Here is a 21,158-nt window from a genome sequence, read left to right as displayed (position 1 = left end):
GCGCACATAATTGACACACACAGGGGAAAATGATAAAGGTTTGGGCGGTTAAGTACACGGATTCAGGCACTCACCACGTAATTTGATTTTAGGAACGGCTCATGGCACTGAAATTAATGCAGTTCGGTTGACCATCTTAATCCAGGCTGCGCGCCCACTAAGTTAAGTTGTAAGTGACGTTGAACACGCTGTATTGATTAATAGCAAATTAACGGTGTATGACAAACTGTGCGTGACAAGCACTCAAAACGTTGTGGATGTTTTTCTTTTTCTTTTTCTTTCTCTTTATATGTTATCTTAACGGTTTACATTAAGCATACTGAAAGATGTTGTAGATTGTTTTAACTGAACGTTTTTGTAAATATATTTTATTATAGAAATATCCTGCCCTCAAACGGCAACTTCCCTTATTTGCTGGAACTCTTGGGACTGTTGTTGACCATTTACAGTCAGCATTGACCAATCCGACGCGTTATTGGTGTTTCAGCTCTGGCCGTCCTGTCCAATCAGCACAGCCCTAAAGCACCTAACAACCGTTCATCCAATAGCGATGCTCGAACAGAATGACGGAGACAGTTAAAGAAAAGCGCTCGAGCCCAGGGCGCGAAGGGTGAAGTTCTATTAGTTTAGCAGCACCATCGGGCGGGAGATGGATGTATGCATTTTGACGTTGTAAAAATAACGTTTACATTTTGATTTTATGACGTTTTGGATAAAAAATACTGCGTTTTCTACGTTGACACGCCTTTGGAGTGACCGCATCGTGCGATTGATGTAGTTTTGAACCGAATAAAACGACTTCAAGATGAGCTCTCTTCTATCTGAGCGGGTAACGTATCATAGCGAAATAACAAGAAATTACTTCCAAAATAGATGTAAATGACTACATTTGGTGAACACATACTAGTTGACAACTAATTCACCGAACAGGTGATAAATATTTTGAATGAATTAATCAGTTTATTTGTGTTTAGCTAGCCAGCTAAGCTATGCTTCCTGTCTTTTGTAACGCAAGTCCGGAGGAATTGTACACACTTTATTTGCCTTTTATCTTAAGTTAATTGTTTCCAAGTGTCGGATTTCTTTTTATCATATTCTATGTAGTGTTTACAGCAAAATAATATAAAAATAAATACAGTGTATGTTGGTTTCCAGTCCAAGTGTAACGTTAGTGTTCGTACATTGTCTTGTGTTTTCAAAAGCGCGCGATTCATCAAATTAAACTGGGTTTATTTTAGCAATGTAAGTCTGTCAAAGTAGTATTAACATGCATGGCAAATGTAATATTTTATAGCCTGTAGATCTGGCTGAGGCACGAACAGCTGAAAGTGATTCAGATAGTGGAATGGGCTCACCAATGGAGGAGCCTGTGATTGACACCAACAGGGTCACTGAGGACCAACAAGGTAAGTTAGTGAAGTTTTTTTTTTTTTTTTTTTTAGAGAAACAACTATTTGAGAATTTGATGCGTCCTAACTGCTTTGTATTTGTTGATGAATGAGCAAAACCAATGCTTTTGACACTTCTGATCACTGAACGCCTAAAATGTATTGTGGGATGACAGATCTTTTTTCAACCATTATGTTCCAGATTCAGATGACCATATCACTGTTAGTCGGAAGGGACGCCCTCGGAAAGCACTGCAGGACAGTGACAGCGATGAGGAGCAGGAAGAGGCCGGAATGGCAAATGCTCTGGTGCTGTCAGAGTCCAGCGACGAGGAGAAGAAGATTAATGAGACCGAAAGCATCAAAAAGAAGCGAGGAAAACGAGTATCCCGTATCTCAATGCACAGTGATGACAGTGAGCCAGAGAAAGCAGAAGTCCAAGTCAAACCAAAAGAAGCAAAGAAAAACAGGGAGAAGTCACAAAGACGCAAAGAAAAAGAGAAACGCAATGTTGCCCTTGTAAAACGACTAAAAGAAAAAACAGAGGTGAGTGCTTAGGACATTAAACCACAAGCTGTTTCACAATTATTTGTTTTAATTAGGGATGCACTGAAATGAAAATGAAAAAAATGCTATTTTCGGTGGCCGAAATTACTTTTCTTTTTGGAGGTCTTTCCAATCAAAGCACTCAATGACAGCGGCTGTCTGCTCGGGGACTCCGATCTATTTGACGCCCAGTTAGAGGAAGACTCTGAACAGCAATTGGAAGGTGAAGAGGAAGAGTCTCTAGATGCTATCCGATCAGCTGTGAAAAAGAAGGCCAAACACAAAGTAAGCACAGACTTTTGCTTCCACTGTCTCGTGTAAGTCTCCACTTGATTTGAATCTGTTACTGATAGTTCCTTTTTCATATTATCTAAAGCCTCGTCTATCAGACTTCAGTGGAGACGAGGAACAAGAGAACAGGTCACCACGCAAGGTGAGATTATTTATTAAAGTGATGGTCACATTGAGTGTAACAAAATCACTCACTTGCTTTTCCTGAACAAACCTTTCAGGAGAGGAAAGCAGCAAGAGCCAGCAAGGAGGCACTCAAGCAGCTTCACAGTGAGAGTCAGAGACTTGTGCGAGGTCAGTCAGAATTTGCATCTGCTAGGTGCTAAAAGGCTTGACTCACTAAGTGCATTTACATGCACTTTAAGAGTTTGATTTTGGTTTTACTAAAGCAATTATTTGCATTTTAAAGAAAGTTATGTAAATGCTTTAAGTCAGACTGAAATTGTAGCCAAATTGACTTTGTAAAATTTGGACTAACATATATGCACTACCATGCAATGGTTTTGATGCAAATAAATACTTATTAAAGACATTTATAATGTTCCAAAAGTTTTCTATTTCAAGTGAATTGTTCATTTGAACTTTTTATTTATGTATCCCAGGTTCCACAAAAATATTAAGCAGCAAAACTGTTTTCAGCATTGATAATAAGACAAAATGTTTCTTGAACTTCTACAAATCAGCATATTAAGAATGATTTCTGAAGGATTATGTGACTCTGAAGAATGGAGTAATGACTGCTGAAAATTCAGCTTTGCAATCATGGGAACAATTTACATTATTAAATATTTTCAGATAGAAAACTGTTCCAAAAATGTAAAAAAAAATGATGCAAATATCTTCTCGTGATTTAAAAAAAAATATTTCTTCCTGACGCTGCTTTCTTTTACATTTGCAGAGTCTATGCTCAGTCTGCCATATTACATGCCAGAGCCCAAAAGTATTGACCAGTTCTTCAAGAGAAGACCACGTCCAGAGGGTGATGCCATGGCTTTGCTCAAGTATGAGATCACTGTCACTAATGAACTAATTTATCTCCTGTATATGTTAATACAGTGGAAATGACCAATATGATCTTTTTTTCACTTGTCCTAAAGGTCTGCCAAGTACCAGGCTTGTATATTAGAGAGCACTACACAACCACCTCCAGATCAAGCCACAAGATCTCAGCACATGCCTGAGCAGGACTCAAGCCCTCCAACCGAATCGTCTCTGGATAACCAGTCCTCCACCGCATCCCTACCTCTAGCAGACACAGCCACTAGCACTCATCAGGAAAATTGTACCAATGATAGTGACCCACAGACCTCAAATGAAGCAGAAGTAGAACATGACATAAGCACTGATGAACCCAACTCTGTGGGTCAAGAGAAAGAAACTGAGAGAGCAAAACGTTCAGACAAGGACCAAGAACAGCAACAGGCCTCAGTTGATCAGGCCCAGACTGCTGCTCAGATGCTCAAACCTCGCAAGGATAAACTAGCCAGACTAAGAGAGCTTGGTCTAGATCCTCCTCCTGTGGCGAAGTTGTGTGCAGATGATGGGGCGTTTGTCCAGCTGGAGCCACCTCAGGAAAACCCAGGTGAGATTTTTGGATTATAACTTTTTAAATGTACATTACCCTTTTCCACAGTTGATGATTGATTTTGTGTCTGTTTGGGATATAGCTCTGAAAGCACTACAAGAACGCTTCATGAAGCACATCATGCCTGCTCCTCGGCCAAAAAGGGAGCGCACATTGCAGCTTAATGTGGTGAGGAAAGATAGCGCCCCCTCTGGACAGGAAGAACTGCGCTCTGAATCAATCACGATAACTGTCAATGAGGGAGAGGATGAGCCTGCAAATGTCAAACCAGGTACAATCACTATTTATATTATAGTGCTTTTTAGATATGGGAGCAGTTTTAATGTGTGTATTCATTTTTGTAGGTGAGAAACTGGTACTGTTGAAGTCTCGCTTGCAACAAGCCATGGCCATCCGCAGGAAGGAAGAGAGGGAGCGCAGAGCTGCTCTGCATCGCCTTGACAACGAGGATTGTGAGGAAGAAGAGGAAGCAGAGATGACTGAGTCAGAGGATGAAGAGGTACTAGAAATTGGAATTACTTTTAGATTTTCTTGTGTAATAATTTCTCCAGATCTACTACGTTTTAACACAACTTTTCTCATTTTATAGTCATAAATGTAAATTTTTTTAAATTCCTTTGTTTTTAGGGTGTTGATGAATTGTTGGGTGGTGATGAAGATGAGGGAGAAGAGGCAGTGGACAAAGAGGAAGGTGAAGATGAAGTTGCAGCGAAAACATGCCCCTCCCCAGACTTCAAAAGTCCCTCTCCAACTCCAATGGACACTGATGGAACATTGATGCTGTTTGCCGGCAACTCCTGTTCCCGCACAGGGTATGTGCATGATTCCTAATTGGGCTGCAACACACTCACTGTGGTCCATACTAACTGAATGTCTTTTTCTGTCCAGGGATGGTGTAAGAAGATTAGGCACAGCTTGCCATGAAGTTGACAATAAAATGGGTAAGTGCGTATGGGTATTAAACACTCTATTTTACCATTTCTTATTTAAAACAATATTGTTATATTTGTTGCTCTGACAAATGGTCATGCTTTTAGTATCGTTAATTTCAAATATATGCGGAATCAGACTGAAGTTTGGTTCTTTTCACAGAGGAGGATGACACCCTGTCATTGGCTAAGGACAGCAGTCATAACAGTAGCTTTGAGCTGATGGGCTCAATGATCCCATCATACCAGCCAGTCAATAGAGCTGCAGGCAGAGGCCTGTCCAACAGTGCGTTTCGCTCTCCATCTCCCTGCCTCTTCAGATCCAGCTTCCTCGGCTCTGCTTCAAAGGTGAGGGTCTCTTACTTGGCTGTTAAGCCAAGTGTGTTTTTTTTTTTTTTATTTGTCAACATTTTTGGAGAAATATCCAGTCGTTCCAACGTCCAAGCAAGGGCGAATAAGTTCCCCACGTAGATTTCCCTTGTGTTTGAGTTTGTCTCACAAATTTGTAGTTTTGACCAACAAAAAGCTGCGAGTTTGCCAAAATGTCGCTAATGTGACTGTACCTTTAAACTTATTTAAGTCTCCTAAATCATAAATACTCTTAAGGTGACAGTGGTCAGTTGAATTTAAGTTGTAAATGACAATGATTTGCCATTTTAGTGAGTTACTTATTTAACAGACACTAAATATTTATGAATAATCTTCTCCTTTTTCAGAGCTCAGGTAAGATGTCCGAACCCTCCCTCTCTCTCCCTGTGGAGGATTCTCAAGACCTTTATGCTCCCTCGTCTCCGAGTGAGTCCGCCCTCCCTCCGGCTGGGGATTCCCAGGGTCGTTTCTCACTGGAGGAGGATACCCACTCTCAGCTACTGGATGCCGATGGCTTCTTAAACGTTGGTCCTCGTGGCGTGCCTAACCGTTCCCACAAACGGCAGCTTATACTAGACAGTCTGGATGAAAATGCCATGGACGCTAACATGGGTGAGCTCCTAGGGCTCTGCTCAGGGGGCTTCGGATCAGGGAAGACCCAGCCAAGGGCTTCTCAGCCTGCAGCAGAGGATGAGCTCCTGGGGTTGTGCTCTGGAGCTTTTGCCACACAACCTGAAGAACCAGTCATCAAGCCCAAGGAGAACAAGAAGACCTTGGAGCCAGAAGAGCAAAGAGGGGAGAGTCAAGGCAGCTCAGAGGCAGACATGGACCAGCTGCTGGCTCTCTGTTCTGGCAAGTTCACAGGAAGCCCGTGTAAGTCTTGTTTTGTTTATACTGAGGGTTAAAATGATACATATTGAACTTAAGTTTTGTAGGTAACAAACTATTTTTAACCTCTTTTTAGCTGCTTCGTCCCTGCCATCAGTCTCAAGTCCTGCCTTTGAAAAGCCATCTGAAACGAACAGGTGCTAAGCTTTAATCAGTGTACATAGATTCATTGTATATCCTTGAAAATTATAGTTTGTATTTTGTTCCTCCACATACTAAATACTTCATACAATCCAACTGTCCCCACAGGAACAAGAACATAACTGAGGAACAAGAGGAAGAGGAGGAAGGTGACTGTGAGTTCCGGCTCCTGTCAGATGTAGACAGCCTCAGTGAAAAGGTACTCAACAGATTCAAAAAGATTTGTTACTTTGCCCAATGTGTAAACATTGGTTCAGCCAGTAGTGTGAGTTTGGGTGGGACTACCTGTTTGTCCAGAAAATGGAGGAGTGTTTTAAGAAATAACTGGGTCTTTTTTTTATGCAATATTGCATGGTGGCACAGAAATGACTCACTGCAGCTGTGAATGTTAATGTTTGCTTGTATTTGTTACTATTCTTTAAGTGCTTGGTGCTGTAAACAATTTGTTTTTAATTTGGACGAAAATGAGGATAAATCAGATGCTGAAGAAGAGGAAACTGAGAATGAAGAGGAGGAGCAGGAAGAGGAACGGGAAGCGGTCTTTGGACGACGCACTGGCAAAAAGAAAATGTATGTCTATTTTAGTTTTTCTGAGATATTTCTGAACGATGTAAGTTGTTTAAAAGCATTTTAGTGTGGCAGAGGGAATTTCTGCTTATTTTAACTTGTATGACAATCATTTTATGTGTGTATATTGATAAATCTACATGATATTTGTGTCCCAACAGCCGTTTAGCAGAGTTTGTGGAATCCGAGGCAGAGTTGTCTGGCAGTGATGTGGGCAGTGAGGATGAGGATGATGATGGTGGTGATGAATATGAGGAAGAGGAGATACAGGAAGAGTTGCCATCAGATGAGGAATTGATGGACCAAGTTAACAAGATTCACATGTAAGAAATGTTATCTAAATCATCCACTTTGAGTTGCGATTTTAGTAGGTGGTGGAACAGGTGAGTACACCAGTTTCAAAAGCAGCTGAAATGCTTGTTTGGTAGCTTTGCATTTTACAGTTCAATGCACATGTGGGCTTGTCTACTGCTAAAAATTGTTGTTACATCAATGTGCCACATGAGGGACAACCTATTTATCAAAGCTAAGCTGGGTACTTCTGATATGCCATGTGATCAGTCAATTCCATAATTCCAGTGTTATAAATGCCTTAAACCTGATTGCTTTTAGAAAAAACTGCTAAATTTTATAGACTGACATGGTATTTCACTAGGAACATGAGGCTCAAAATGTTCTCCCAACAGGAAGCAAGTCATGGATGATGATAAGCGAAAACTGCGGCTTTATCAGGAGCGTTACCTTGCTGATGGAGATCTGCATTCTGATGGACCTGGACGAGCTCGTCGTTTCCGCTGGAAAAACATTGGTGAGTTCATCTTGTTATCTGGATCCCACCCCTCAGTATGCTGATGTTGAAGAGCACTTGAAAGTGTGACAGGCATCATTTTACAGGGTTCCCACACATCATGGAAAATAAGAGAAAATGTAAAATGTCCTGGAAAATCTTGTAGTTGTCCTAGAAAATTATTATTAAAAAAAAAAATGTAATTGTGTTTTCCTTTAGCCAAGAATGAACAGTTTACCACTGGCCCGAAATAATTAAAGTTTAGTAGACAAATGTTTGAACGGCCTGTTTTTGCTCCAAACGCGCAATCAGCAAATGGCTCTTTTGTTTAATCTCTGTACTGGACTTGCACACAAACTGTATTGCAAGCATTTTCCAAAATGTCATTTGTTTGGAAATATTACGAAGCCTGTAAATGGGACCTTCATAAAGGACAGAGATGCTGAAGACAAACGCAAAGAGGGGAAAATACTATAGCAGGCAGAGCAGCTCACTTTTGCACAATGCTTGTTGTTTTTGAGGAGAAATATTTTGTATTAGATTGTGGTTGGTGTTTTATTTGTGTGTTTGTTTGTATGGATGTGTCTGTGTTAAGAAAGGTTTAAATGGTATTTTCTTTTCATCTTGCCTCTGTATTATGCACATGAAAGAAGTATTTCTGGACGCAGGGCTGCTTTGTTTACAGCAGTAACCAGGGCAACGCTGTATTACTTCTGTTCCATAAGAGCCACCTGCTGTCAGAATGAATTTGCATCTCATTCAGCCTGTCTGCTGTTTTTGTTTTGTCCAGATGTTTTGCGTAGCATGTCACAAATCTAAAGTGAGACCAAAAAACTCATAAGCCAAGGCACTCAAATGTAGTGAAAAAATAAAAAGCCTTTATTCATATGGCTTTACATGAAAAACAACTCTCAAGTGCACTGATGCGTTGTAGCTAACAAGCCTTCATCAGGGTGTAAAGTCAGACCATTCTGTTTGTGCTTCTGATTTTGAAATTACATCTTACTTAAATCAGAAACTGCTCATGTATGCAGCATCTTTGTTTAGATCATGATTAAAATGCAGTGGTTGCCTCTTAATTTTAAATTACTATAGAGTTTGGCCTTTAATGAGCACATCTTGTTCATGTACTCATATTTTCATCTTATCTCTTGCTTTATAAAATAAATATTAACTAATCAGAATTTGCTTGTAAATTATTAATTTAATAATTAATTAAAAATCAAGATTGGTGCATCACTACTGACTTTTGACAGTGTGAACACTGATGTGTTTCCCAACTTTCTAACCAGTGGTCAACTTTAAGAGAAGAACTTGACTAATAATTTTGATTATTGTCAAAAGTATGCTATTAGTACTTTATTACAAAGTCAATACTGAAATTTCTGGAAAAAAAAAAAAAAAAAGTAAAATACCAGTCGTTCTGGAGCACTGGTAGTACAAATTATAGATGCCAAAGGTTTCTATTTACAACGTGTTTTGCAGCATTGAGTATTGTAGCCAATCACAGGCATCTCTGTTGAACGCAGTGGCCAATCAGGTGTTTACTGTAGGTTATTCAGAATCCGCTCTGATCTCATATTTGTTTTTACAAGTTTGTGTACTTCTACCTACACACTCACAGCATCTTCCTATTATAACCAGAAAAAAAGAAAGCATACATGATGCAAATAAGATATCCATTGTATAGTTAGCTATTGGTTATATCAAGAGTTTTCGTGTTAGTAAGCTCGGTCAGTTACGCTATAAGGGGAGCACCCTTTCCTCCGTAATTACTTCATTCAAAGTTTGAAGCAAAGTCTAAGTGTAAACTGTACTTGTGCTTCCGTGCAGATTTATATCACTTTCTGTGAACAGTGACATGTAATGCAAAGAGGTGTTTAAGTTAGTCAGAATCCACTCCTTTTTCACTTAACTTTTAAGGCAATACTTGAATACATGCCAATGTTTTAAAATATTTTTTTCTTTAATATCACTATTAGAATTAATAATGAACTAAATTTTTATTTTCAAAAAGTTCAAATAAATAATTTTAAATACTCAATATTTTTGTTTGCTATGGTACTGAATTTGGTTCTGAAAATCATTTGTTGTGATGTATAATTAAGAGCTCATATTAAAGAGCTGATTTCTAGTTAAGTCATAGCCATAAACTGTTTTTAAAGACTTTTGGAGAGGAATATAATACTTTAGACGGAGACGAGCCTCGTCTTAAGCCATAATTAAATTTAAAAAGTCCTGGAAAATGATCACTGAAAAAGAGCGGGAACACTGATTAAAATCTCACAGTGCTAGAAGCAGCTAACTGGAGTAGATGTGTCTGATGTGTTTTCATGTAGGTATTTTTTTTTTTTTTTTCTTTTCTGTTTGTGTTTTGACCAGATGATAGCTTTGAGTTTGATGGAATGGGTCCTGATGGAGAAGAGGAAGAGGAAGATGAAGAAATCGATCAGCTGGAGTTGCAAAGACGTAAAGAACGGCTAGAGAGGGAACAGTGGTTGAGAGAACAGGTGTGTAAGAAGATGATGTTATGTGTGCATGCTTGTGTGCATGTGTCTGACTCAGATTCTGTTCTGTAGACTGAAGCTCTGGCCAAAAAGGGAGAGGATGCAGATGATGAGGAAAAGATTGATGAAGAGGATAGCCAATTTATGAAGCTAGCCAAGAAGCTAACTGCTAAGACCCTTCAAAAGAGAGGTACCCACATGCCTTTTGTTTTTGCTGCCAGTATTTAAGATTAGTGCTGGTTGACTTTTTTTTGTTTGCCTCATGATGAACATTTTCTACTGGATAAACAACTGTCAGTTACGAAGTTACTGAAGTGTTTTTCAACTTTTACAGACCCTTCAGCTGTTCCTCTCCAAGAGAAGGCGGCACTCAATACCAACCAGTTCCCAAAGCCATTTCAGTCCACTGTGGTCAGTACCCACAGCACACTCCCTCATGCTGTTCTCTACTTCCGTTGTTTTTTTGTTTTTTTTTACAGCAATGCCACTGTCAGCTTGTTTAATTTCTTTTAAGAGGTTATACTTTCACAGATTTGTAATCTTTTGACTTGTGATTTATCTCCAGGTTAAGAGAGGCTCATTACTCAGTCAACCTCGAGCAATGTTGCAAAAGTTAGCCAGCATCTCTGACAGTAACCCTTTGGCCCCTCGTAACACTCGAGGTTTTCTCTTCCAAACCCTGTCACCGGGAAAAGAGACACCTGCATCAGAGGGACCTAGAAAACAGGTACATTGTTTCTCATGTTATTTAAATTTTTACAAGGATATTTTACTTTGGAGTTCGAATAACATTTGAGGAAAGGGAGTAAAACCAAAAGAAATGCTGACAGTTTTCCTTGATGAATGATTCGTGAATGTAGTTAATAGTTCTACCACTGGGTGGCGCTGGTGTCTTAGAATGATTGTTGAAACAGAGACGCTACAAGTCAAGGTGTCTTATTACTTCAACACTCAAGATAAATGTTTCACTGTATAATGATGTATTATGAGCTTTTTAAATATGACATATCTTAAAAATGAGTAAATCAACTTTTCAGATTAAAAAAAGAGGACAGGTGGACTCTTTTAGCCCTGCTGCCAAGCGGCCGTGTCTCGGGAACTCCCTCAAACCTACAGGACCACCACGAAGTATTTTCAGCTATCTGGAAAACTGAAGTTGCTTCCAAACTTCCCAGTATTACTTGCAATTAATACATATCTATATTTGTCCCATTGTCCATACTAAATGCTAGGATGTTGAAAGTCTGTCTTCTTTTAAACTATTTGTATCATGTAAATATTGTGATTTTTCTCCTTTTAAGTAATGTAACTTTATTTGTTTTTTATAAAATTGTGTATTAAAGAGTATTTTAAAATATCATTTGCATTTTTATGGCCAAGAGTCATGCTTGAAAGGTCAACCCTTGAGCTCTTGGCACAGGCTCCCTCTGCTATGAACTTCTTTATCTAACATGCAAAAACTGAATTATCTTAAGTTTAACCAGACATGTTTTGGTCTCAGTGGTTTGACTTGAGAGCTCCTGCTTTTTGTATTTTTAACTCCTTTTGTAAGTGCTTTTATTCAGCTCTTTCTGAGCTTCTGGGTTTGGAAGCTGGAGTTGTTGGGTTTTTTTTTTTTTTTTTTTTTTCTTCTTTTTTTTTTTTATAAATCAACTTTGCTCCAGCCACTGAATTGTGACCATATTGTCAAGAGAATATTGAGATCAGCTCTCAGAAGCCACTGGTAATTCTGGGTTCATTTGTAACATGTGAGTTTGGTTCCAGCAATATGTTGAGTCTCCGCATCACACATTTCGTTTTAACCAGTGACCCCAAAAAGAAATGCTCTTTTGCAGATAACTGACCTTGTCAAACTAGAAAACTAATCCCATGTTGCCTGTCAAGCCCTGTAGTGTGTGTGTGTGCGTGTGTGCGTGTGTGTGTGTGTGTGTGTGTGTGTGTGTGTGTGTGTGTGTGTGTGTGTGTGTGCGCGTGCAGTGTGTTTGTGTGTTTGTGTGCGTTTGTTTATATATATAGAGAGAGAGAGAGAAAGAGATACTGGATCTGAGTGGTGGCTTTTGACAGCAGAGCCAGGGGTGAGTCCCTCTGGGCTCTGTCACTGCTCACGCTGCCCGGACAGGAGACGTGCAACTGAACTGAGGGAAATGGGTCATAACTACAGGCTGATCGTATCTAAACAAGTGCTTCAGTTTTCTTGCTATGGTACACTTTTACTGCAAGTTATCATGTATGTGTGGGACACAATCCAGCTTTTTTTTTTTTTTTTTTTTTTTTTTTTTAAGTGGCATAGACTTGCTCCTAACTCACAGTGTTTCACAGGTAATGTGTTTTTGAACTGATACAGCAAGTGTTAAAGCGCATTTTACGAAGCATCTCTTGTCTCTTGCTCTCATCTTCATTCCTGCTCCTTCCCCAGATTGTTTGCTTGATGTAGATGATTTTCCATGTGACGAAGCCGCAGGCAGACTTTTTATTTGATGTATTTTTCATGTGTTAAGGCTATTATTGAGAGATGGAAGGGGGGAGAGACTAGAGACAGCCTGAAGGTGCAACACTTGAATGGGGATGTTGTTGGACAGAGGGGGGGAGAAGAGTTCTTTTCTGTAGCCAGCAATTGCTTGTCATGGGATAGGGAGGGAATGTACTTTCTGAGTCTGTCTGATGTACAAGCACAAAAACACAGTCACAGTGTCTCATGATAAGCCACCATAGACCTATGTTAACCTGGTTGTAAACTAGTTGTCCTTAACTCTTTTCTGATGACGTTGAGGGTATTTTAGACTGTTTAGGACTCTAAGGTTTTTTTTCTGCAATCTGACGTTTTGTGCTCCTGTTGTTTCAAGTAAAACAATAAAAAGGTTTCAGTGACGTATTTGTTATTCTATAATAAAATGATAATGACAGTAGGTATATTTTATGTACTGACAGAATTGACCGTAATGAAAAGCGCTCGAGCAGCAACTTACTGTTATAGAAACCTCAGGTGAACGAGACTTTTGCTCATTTAGCACAGATGTTGAAACCTATATATAGGCTAGTAATATGTCTTATAGAGTGGTGTGAAAAAGTGTTGTCCCCCTTCCTGAGGTTTTTTTTTTTTTTTTCCGTTTTTTTTTTTTTTCTTTTTTTTTTTTTTGCATATTTGACACACTTTGTTTCAGATCATCAAACAAATTTAAATATTAGTCAAAGATAACACAAGTAAACACAACATGCAGTTTTTAAATGAAGGTTTTTATTATTAAGGGAAAACTAAATTCAAAACTACATGGGCCTGTGTGAAGAAGTGTTTGCCCCTGTTAAAACTGTGGTTTATCACACCTGAGTTCAATTTCTTACTGACACACCTGTTCACAATCAAGAAATCTCTTAAATAGGACCTGCCTAACAAAATGAAGTAGACCAAAAGATCCTCAAAAGCTAGACATCATGCCGAGATCCAAAGAAATTTAGAAACAAATGAGAAAGAAAGTAATTGAGATTTATCAGTCTGGAAAAGGTTATAAAGCCATTTCTAAAGCTTTGGGACTCCAGCGAACCACAGTGAGAGCCATTATTCACAAATGGAAAAAACATGGAACAGTGGAGAACCTTCCAAGGAGTGGCAAGCTGACCAAAATTACCCCAGGAGCACAGCGACGACTCATCCAAGAGGTCACAAAAGACCCCACAATAACATCCAAAGAACTGCAGGCCTCACTTGCCTCAGTTAAGGTCAGTGTTCATGACTCCACCATAAAAAAGAGACTGGGCAAAAATGGTCTGCACGGCAGAGTTCCAAGACGAAAACTGCGGAGCAAAAAGAACATAAAGGTTCGTCTCAGTTTTGCCAGAAAACATCTTGATGATCCCCAAGACTTTTGGGAAAATATGTGGACTAATGAGACAAAAGTTGGACTTATTGGAAGGTGTGTGTGTGTCCCATTACGTCCGGCCTAAAAGTAACACCGCGTTTCAGAAAAAGAACATCATATCAACAGTAAAATGTGGTGGTAGTGTGATGGTCTGGGGCTGTTTTGCTGCTTCAGGACCTGGAAGACTTGCTGTGATAAATGGAACCATAAATTCTGCTGTTTACCAAAAAATCCAGAATGAGAATGTCCAGCCATCTATTTGTGACCTCAAGCTGAAGCGAACGTGGGTTCTGCAGCAGGACCGTGATCCAAAACACACCAGCAAGTCCACCTCTGAATGTCTGAAGAAAAACAAAATGAAGACTTTGGAGTAGCCTAGTCAAAGTCCCGACCTGAATCCTATTAAGACGCTGTGGCATGACCTTAAAAAGGCGGTTCATGCTCGAAAACCCTCCATTGTGGCTGAATTACAAAAATTCTGCATAGATGAGTGGACCAAAATTCATCCACAGTGCTTTAACAGACTCATTGCAAGTTATCGCAAGCGCTTGATTGCAGTTATTGCTGCTAAGGGTGGCCCAACCAGTTATTAGGTTTGGGGGGAAACACTTCTTCACACAGGGCCATGCAGTTTTTGGATTTTGTTTTCCCTTAATAAAAACCTTCATTTAAAAACTGCATGTTGTGTTATCTTTGACTAATATTTAAATTTGTTTGATCTGAAACATTAAAGTGTGACACACATGCAAAAAAAATAAGAAATCAGGAAGGGGGCCAACAATCTTTCACGTGTGTGTGTGTGTGTGTGTGTGTGTGTGTATACACATTTTTTTTTATATTTATACAATTTTTATATTTATACTTTAAGACCCTTCATTGTTTATTTTGTCTTGAGCCTTAATTCAGAGCCTCCCTTGTTCATTTTAGAGTCAAGCTTTGCTTGAATTTGTTTTCCCACACTATTTTCGACTAATTTCACCGGTTTCCAGCTAAGTGGTCCCTTCCCAGTTTAGGAAGTGAGTCATAGCCCAGTGGTCCGTTGCGGTACACGGGAAAAGAGAGCGGATGGGAGGGAGAGAGAGGAGGAATCAGATTAGAGAGGGTCGGCCGGAGGAGGGGAAAACAGGGAGGATACTGTATCTTATTCGCGGACGAAAAACGGACCAAAAAAACCGTAAGACAATGTCCTCTAATCATTTATTCTCAAATGTTACTGTCAATCAGACATTTATGTAACGGCTAAATAAAATTGGAGCGAGGTTTAGGCTCTCTGTAGATGTGCGCTGCTGTTTTTTGCCGCGTTCCGGTCCGAGCAAGCGGAGCCGAGAGATGGGGTGAGACTAGTGTAACGCTGTTCTTACGTAATCCAACCTCTATTTACCTGGATTCTGTTCATCAGTATTTTTCTCTTGGCTTTTGCGATTGACTGTTACTGGTTTGTTTTTGCTGATTATCTAAATCTGCGATAACATTTATGATGATAACCTTTGTGCTCGTTATAGGCAGCTAGTCGAGCATCGAGCTCCAACAAATGCGTTTGATTGGTGGTTTAATGTTCATTTATTTCCTTCATGCATCTTATATATTTATTTTAACGTGGCGCTTCGAGCTATTCCAATCGAATTGCATAAATCGTCGAGTAAAATACAGCAGGAATTTGAAAATTATCGAAATGTACCGAGTCATTCAGGTTAGCCCAGATTTTTTTGTTCCTGTTCTTGAGGCGGAATTGAACTACTTGCAGATTTTATGTCCTCAATCATTTTATTATTTGTGCCTGAGGCGCGCAACCCTGAATCTCTGGTTGCTGTTCTTCAGCACCACATGGCCGCGCAGCGCCTGTCACGCCGAGTGATTGACAGGCCCCCGAAGTTATTTCGTGGCTATATCTGTGAGAGGACATATGAATATTTCATGTCACCGAAATAGAGAACATGCCGTGGAATTGCACCACTGAATATTTTATGTATTATTTTAACCATTATTAGCGAGGGATTTTAGCCACAGATATTATTTACAGTGTGTTAGTGGCCTTTCAGCACTTTTCTGTTCTATCTGAAACTATATTCACAGCCAAAATATAACAATATATTGTATTACTTTGCTTTTACATCTTGTAAAGACTCTTCTGTCAAACCACTAACTCTTTTTTTATATGCCCTTTTCAAAGAGCAAGCGAATCTCAAACAAAACTGAAAATGCTTCAGCAAGATCGGGCCATGAACCCTGTCCTTGGAAGTCATGCTCTGGTTGGACCGCAGTTAACTCTGCACAGCCATACCAACAGTCAAAAGAGATGCGAGAAAGATGGTAACTTTAACTTCCTGGGGCAGGATGATGACTCCATGACAGGAGATGAAAATCGCAACCAGGTGCGTCCAAGAGCTTTGGGCCGTGATCTGCCTTTTTCTGCCAACCACTATGGACCTGGACCCCTCTCCCCCTTGTCTCGTCTGCCATGCTGGAGCCCTTTGGAGCCTCTTCCTGAGATTGAAAGTGGAGACGATATGGGCGGCAGAGTGCCTCCAGATGGCGCGGAGGAAGGCAAGGTTGATGAAGAGATGAGGAGAGATATGGATGATGAAAAGGAGAATGCATTGGGAGAGAGTGAGAAAGTGGAGGACCTGCTGGATGATGTCGAAGAGGAGGATGGAGTGATAGACTGGGCTGTCAGTGATGAAGAGTTTGAATTAAGCTACAGGTCAGAAAGCTCTTCCCCATTCAGCACAGAGAGTGGTGACATTGGGGCCACAGGGGCTCACAATTCCATCTGGGAGCAAATCTGCCATGAATGTCCAACAGCAGACAATGGGAATAGGAATGCAACTGCAGACACCCTGAAAAACCCAAACCATGTGGATAAGAAGGCAGAGCGGCGTCGAGAGAGCCTGGAGGGCACTGATGCAGTTGAAGACAGCTCGTCCGACTCAGATATCAACCCCTGTTCTGAGCTGCCGGACCTTATGGAGGCTGTTTGGACGCTAAAGGACCGGGAGCGGTTTAAGGCACAGGAGATGGAGAAGCATCAGGTCCAGCTGACCATGTATCGTCGCCTGGCCCTTATCCGGTGGGTTCGCACCTTACAAAATCGTGTCCAGGAGCAGCAAAACCGCCTCCAGTCCAGTTTCGACGTCATTCTTACGCATAGAAAAGAGCTTCTGCGCATGGGTGCTGCCACTGCTGCCCAATAACATGAGACCAACTGATGACTATTATCATGTGAAAAGTAATCTTTGTGCATCTCATTCTTTTGAATCAAATTACCTCCTGGGTCTCTCAACTATTTTGCCCTAATGTTCCATAATGGCAAACTTTTCTCACTATCATAAATATGGTTAAAAGTCCTCCAAAATATCACCTTGAACTGTGTCCACATGGTTACTGATGTTTCCGAACTCCTCCAACCTGATATCTTAAAATAATTATAAAGTGTCATATAAATGTTTCTGTGTGGTAATGAAATAAATTATATTTAACAATAAATGCACAATCCGTCTTTTTGTGAAATGCTCAGTTTTGAGGAGTAATGCATTGAAAAATATTTTAACCTAAAAATGCACTTCATGTGATAACAAATTATAATAAATATAAATTATTTTAATAAAATCTAATATATTGTTTATTATATTGTGACTAAAGCAATGTCTATACTATAAAAAAATATATATATAATTTTAGGAGTCAGATCAGGTCGAAATTGTTCCTTAGGGTAACAACAGCACATGTTCACTTGATCACATTTCTAGCCAGTGTGTAAAAACAATTCAGCCTGACACCTTATATAACATTAGATGACAATTCTTGTGCTCTAAGGCCTGATATTGTTTCAGCATTATATATTCAAGACCCCCTCTTGACCTTTAATGACAGTGCTTCCTTTAAGAACCACACAGTGTTCAATTGTTTCTCCTTATCTCACAAAATAAGTGCTGGGTTAGAGTTTTAAATCAAAGTGGCCTGCATCAATCTAAATAGTACGGGCTTCATATCTTGTTGCCCCGGGCTGAGAGCGTCTGGCCTTTCTCTGCGTATGCATGTGTCTGAGTGTTTACAGAGATACCAGTTTTTGTCCTATAATCCACAGTCAAAGCAGAGCTGCAGGGTAAGAGTTGCACTGGTTCGTGTCCCTGAGGGATTTGGACAGAGCGCGCCTCGGGGCACCTGGTCCAATCCGGCCCGGTGAGCAGCCCGCAGGTCCAGGCAGACTCTGCCGCCAAAAGCCCAGGGCGAAATGAGGGATAATCCGAGGGTTTCTCACCCAGCGCGGGGAGTTTTTACTCCTAACCGTGTGCGCTTATCACACCCATTTGCGAATGTACTGAAGAATTAACATGTTTAACGATTTGGTTTGTCGTCTTTAGCTCAGTGTCACACTACCAAAAGCGCGAGCTAAGAAAGCGTTTTTGTCTCGGAGCACAACTGTTCTGCGAGAATTAACCAGATACAAAATGGCATGCTAAAGAAAACGCGTGTTTTACAAGGGATAACATTTCTCATTGAACAAATAACAGCTCATTTATGTACAGTATATACTCAGCATATCGGACAAAGTGGAAAAATATTTCATATTATATGTTTAGAATGGTGTTATTATATGGCGATCTCTGGAGGAATCTGGTGAGGTTTTCGCGCGCAACCCAATTTTTGGCGACCCTAGCAAAGTTTGCTACCAGTCAAAAATTTTGAAGACGTTTTAAACACAGTACTAAATGTTTTTTTGTGCTGTTTCAATCTGTAATAAAGCTAATAACGACAGTAGGCTACTTAAGTTTTATCGATAAACTGACAGATAAGGCTGCCTATTGTTTTCATAGTAATTTATTCAGGTAAAAGTTCATCTGTTGAGCCCATTAACTGGTAGGCCTAATCTAAGTTTACTGATTGCTTGTAAACTCTGTTGAAACATAGCCTACCTAGCCTATATGAAATAAGTAGGTCTATATGTGTAGCTACTTTAAGCCCCCTCATTCTTGTTTTGACTTTAATTTTAATTAAAAAAAAAAAATAATAATATATATATATATATATATATATATATATATTATATATATATATATTTAAATTATCCCTTAAAGGGATAGTTCACCTAAAAATGAAAATTCTCTTATTATTTACTCACCCTCAAGTACTCACCCCCAAACCTGTATGAATTTCTTTCTTCTGCTGAACACATAGCCTACGATATTTTGACAAATGTGGGTAAGCAAAGTTGATGCTCCCCATATTCTCTACATGGAAGTCTCACATTCTTCAAATCTCAGGAGAAGAAATAAATTCTTACAGGTTTGGAACAGCTTAAGTGTAAGGAAATGACATAATTTAAATTTTTGGGTGAAATACCCCTTTTATGAGGACAAATTTCATTTTATTAACTACCAAAAAACATTAAACCAGGGATCTCCAACCCTGCTGTGATGTACTTCAGTTGTATTTCTGTAGCTGCTTTTATAAGGCCATGCTTTTATAATGCACCAGGGATAGCTCAGGAAGGAAAATAAAGGATTGGGTTGTTGATCTTGGTACAGCGTTTTTTTTTTTTTTTTTTTTTTTTTTTTTTATGTGATTCGGTGCGTCTTCACCCAGAAAGCATTCCAAAAAATTATGAATAAGTCAAACGCCACTTTGTATAATGTAGGCAGTGGGACAAACTGCTGAGTGAGAAGGTCCCCGCTGGGCGCGAATTACGGCAACGGTGAGAACGTCTCTCCACACGAGGAGAAGTAAAATACGGGTGTGCTGTAGGATGAAACGCCGCGTTTCTCGTGGTGCGGAATTGATGATTTTGCGCCTAAATTAAGGAGAGATGATATTTGAACTTAGTTGTTATAGAAAGTATCACCTCTGTGCAGCAAACACAAAACATAGGCTACTTAAATATGCATCACCGGTTCTCTCAAATTGGGCTGAATTAAATATTTCCAACATATTTATATATGAAACCTAAATAAGAAGCATATTGCAATATTTTCATAGACAGCACATGTAATAAAGGACCGACTTTAAAATGAATACAAAAAAAATGTAGGCCTATTTATTTATTAACTATTAATTATTATTGACGCTGTTTATATTCCAACTCCTACTAGGCTTTATACCAATAGTAATTTTATTTTATATTTGTGTAATCATTATGTCATGTAGCCCATGTGTGGAAAAAAATGTAGGCTGCATTTAGATAACAGGCCTAGTCATGCTGTCAAGTCAAAACCCGAACTTTCTTTCGGATTGTATAAAAATACTTTTAATCCTGCAACAACTGAAAGTGTACGTAGCATAACCCCAGAATAAAATCATTTCCAACATAAATTGAGCAAGTAAACTATCCAAGGTGTTAGTCCGTAAAATGCCATTGTAAAGCGAAAGAGACTGGTTGCATTAAACATTCCTCAACACGAGGGGGCAATAGCAGTCACATTAAAGTGAAAAGGCATCAATGTTGGTAACCATGTCTCTTCTCACGTGTGCCCTCAAAGATTTTAAAGTCTCTTTCTCTATCTTTCTTACCTCTCCCCTCATCTTTCCCTCTTTATGATGCAGTGTGACAGAGAAGTAGCCCCTAGCACTCCACTAGCGTGGAAACAATCAGCTTGGACAGAGAAGGGGCGGCAGAGTCAGGGGGATGTGGACAGCCTTGGGGTCCATGCATGATAAAAAAAAGGATAGACAGACAGACAGACAGATCTGATAGATAGATAGATAGATAGATAGATAGATAGATAGATAGATAGATAGATAGATAGATAGATAGATAGATAGATAGATAGATAGATAGATAGATAGATAGATAGATAGATAGGTTTAAAATAAAGATGAACATTACAGATTTTTATTTGGTGAACATTACAACTTGATTCAGTTTTGGTTGTGTTTAATAATCTAGTAGACATACTGAAGCCTGTTGGTTTAAGTGGGATCAGCTGCCTCGTCTGCTTTAACCAGCTAATAAATATGAAAACAGCGGGTTTAAACTTTTATTCGTTTGCTGCTTGAAAGGATTATACCCCTCTATGGAGTCCCATGTAAATCTCGAAACCTCATAATGGCCAATGTTGTCCCATAAAAATGTGTTGAACAAAGGCGCTTGAATGGAGGCTTTTTCACGCATAAGGGGGTTTTCACAGGACTTTATTGACGACGGGTCGACCACACCACGCCCCGCGATAATCTCTCTGCCGGTGAAAGCGCGCCTCAGAGCGGCAGGTGCGTGTGCCAGGCACGGGGGTCACAGGGCCGACGGTGGTGGGGGAGCTCGCCATGTCAAATCCTCCCAGCTGCCGGTAGGAATTTTTTCAGAGGCTGTCACTTC

General features: G+C 39.7%; 2 protein-coding genes across 4 annotated transcripts; both read left to right on the top strand.

Annotated features, from left to right (window-relative positions):
* Positions 1–31: 31 nt before the first annotated feature.
* Positions 32–11,358, top strand: LOC109111662 (claspin-like). 2 transcript variants are annotated; one of them, XM_042777134.1, is made up of 24 exons: positions 32–169; positions 1,295–1,406; positions 1,591–1,934; positions 2,055–2,219; positions 2,311–2,367; positions 2,447–2,519; positions 3,124–3,226; positions 3,323–3,807; positions 3,893–4,081; positions 4,155–4,309; positions 4,438–4,622; positions 4,699–4,751; positions 4,903–5,087; positions 5,456–5,981; positions 6,073–6,133; positions 6,246–6,336; positions 6,595–6,707; positions 6,866–7,027; positions 7,391–7,512; positions 9,874–10,001; positions 10,071–10,188; positions 10,333–10,409; positions 10,564–10,725; positions 11,036–11,358. In XM_042777134.1, the coding sequence occupies exons 2-24, from the start codon at positions 1,346–1,348 to the stop codon at positions 11,150–11,152; spliced, it is 3,732 nt and encodes a 1,243-aa protein (XP_042633068.1). In that variant the 5' UTR covers positions 32–169; positions 1,295–1,345; the 3' UTR covers positions 11,153–11,358. The 2 variants fall into 2 exon arrangements, with proteins under 2 accessions (XP_042633068.1, XP_018980170.1); XM_019124625.2 differs by lacking the exon at positions 32–169 and adding an exon at positions 585–829.
* Positions 11,359–14,940: 3,582 nt separating this feature from the next.
* LOC122148839 (UPF0500 protein C1orf216 homolog) lies at positions 14,941–17,339 on the top strand. 2 transcript variants are annotated; one of them, XM_042777133.1, is made up of 2 exons: positions 14,941–15,026; positions 16,023–17,339. In XM_042777133.1, exon 2 carries the CDS (start codon positions 16,051–16,053, stop codon positions 17,041–17,043), a length of 993 nt encoding a protein of 330 aa, XP_042633067.1. In that variant the 5' UTR covers positions 14,941–15,026; positions 16,023–16,050; the 3' UTR covers positions 17,044–17,339. The 2 variants fall into 2 exon arrangements, with proteins under 2 accessions (XP_042633067.1, XP_042633066.1); XM_042777132.1 differs by lacking the exon at positions 14,941–15,026 and adding an exon at positions 15,033–15,186.
* The last annotated feature ends 3,819 nt before the right edge of the window (positions 17,340–21,158 follow it).

Source organism: Cyprinus carpio, chromosome A19 (genome assembly GCF_018340385.1).
Source record: "Cyprinus carpio isolate SPL01 chromosome A19, ASM1834038v1, whole genome shotgun sequence".
Taxonomy (NCBI): domain Eukaryota; kingdom Metazoa; phylum Chordata; class Actinopteri; order Cypriniformes; family Cyprinidae; genus Cyprinus; species Cyprinus carpio.
Note: the sequence above shows the minus strand (reverse complement) of the source record. Positions and strands in the feature narration are given on the sequence as shown.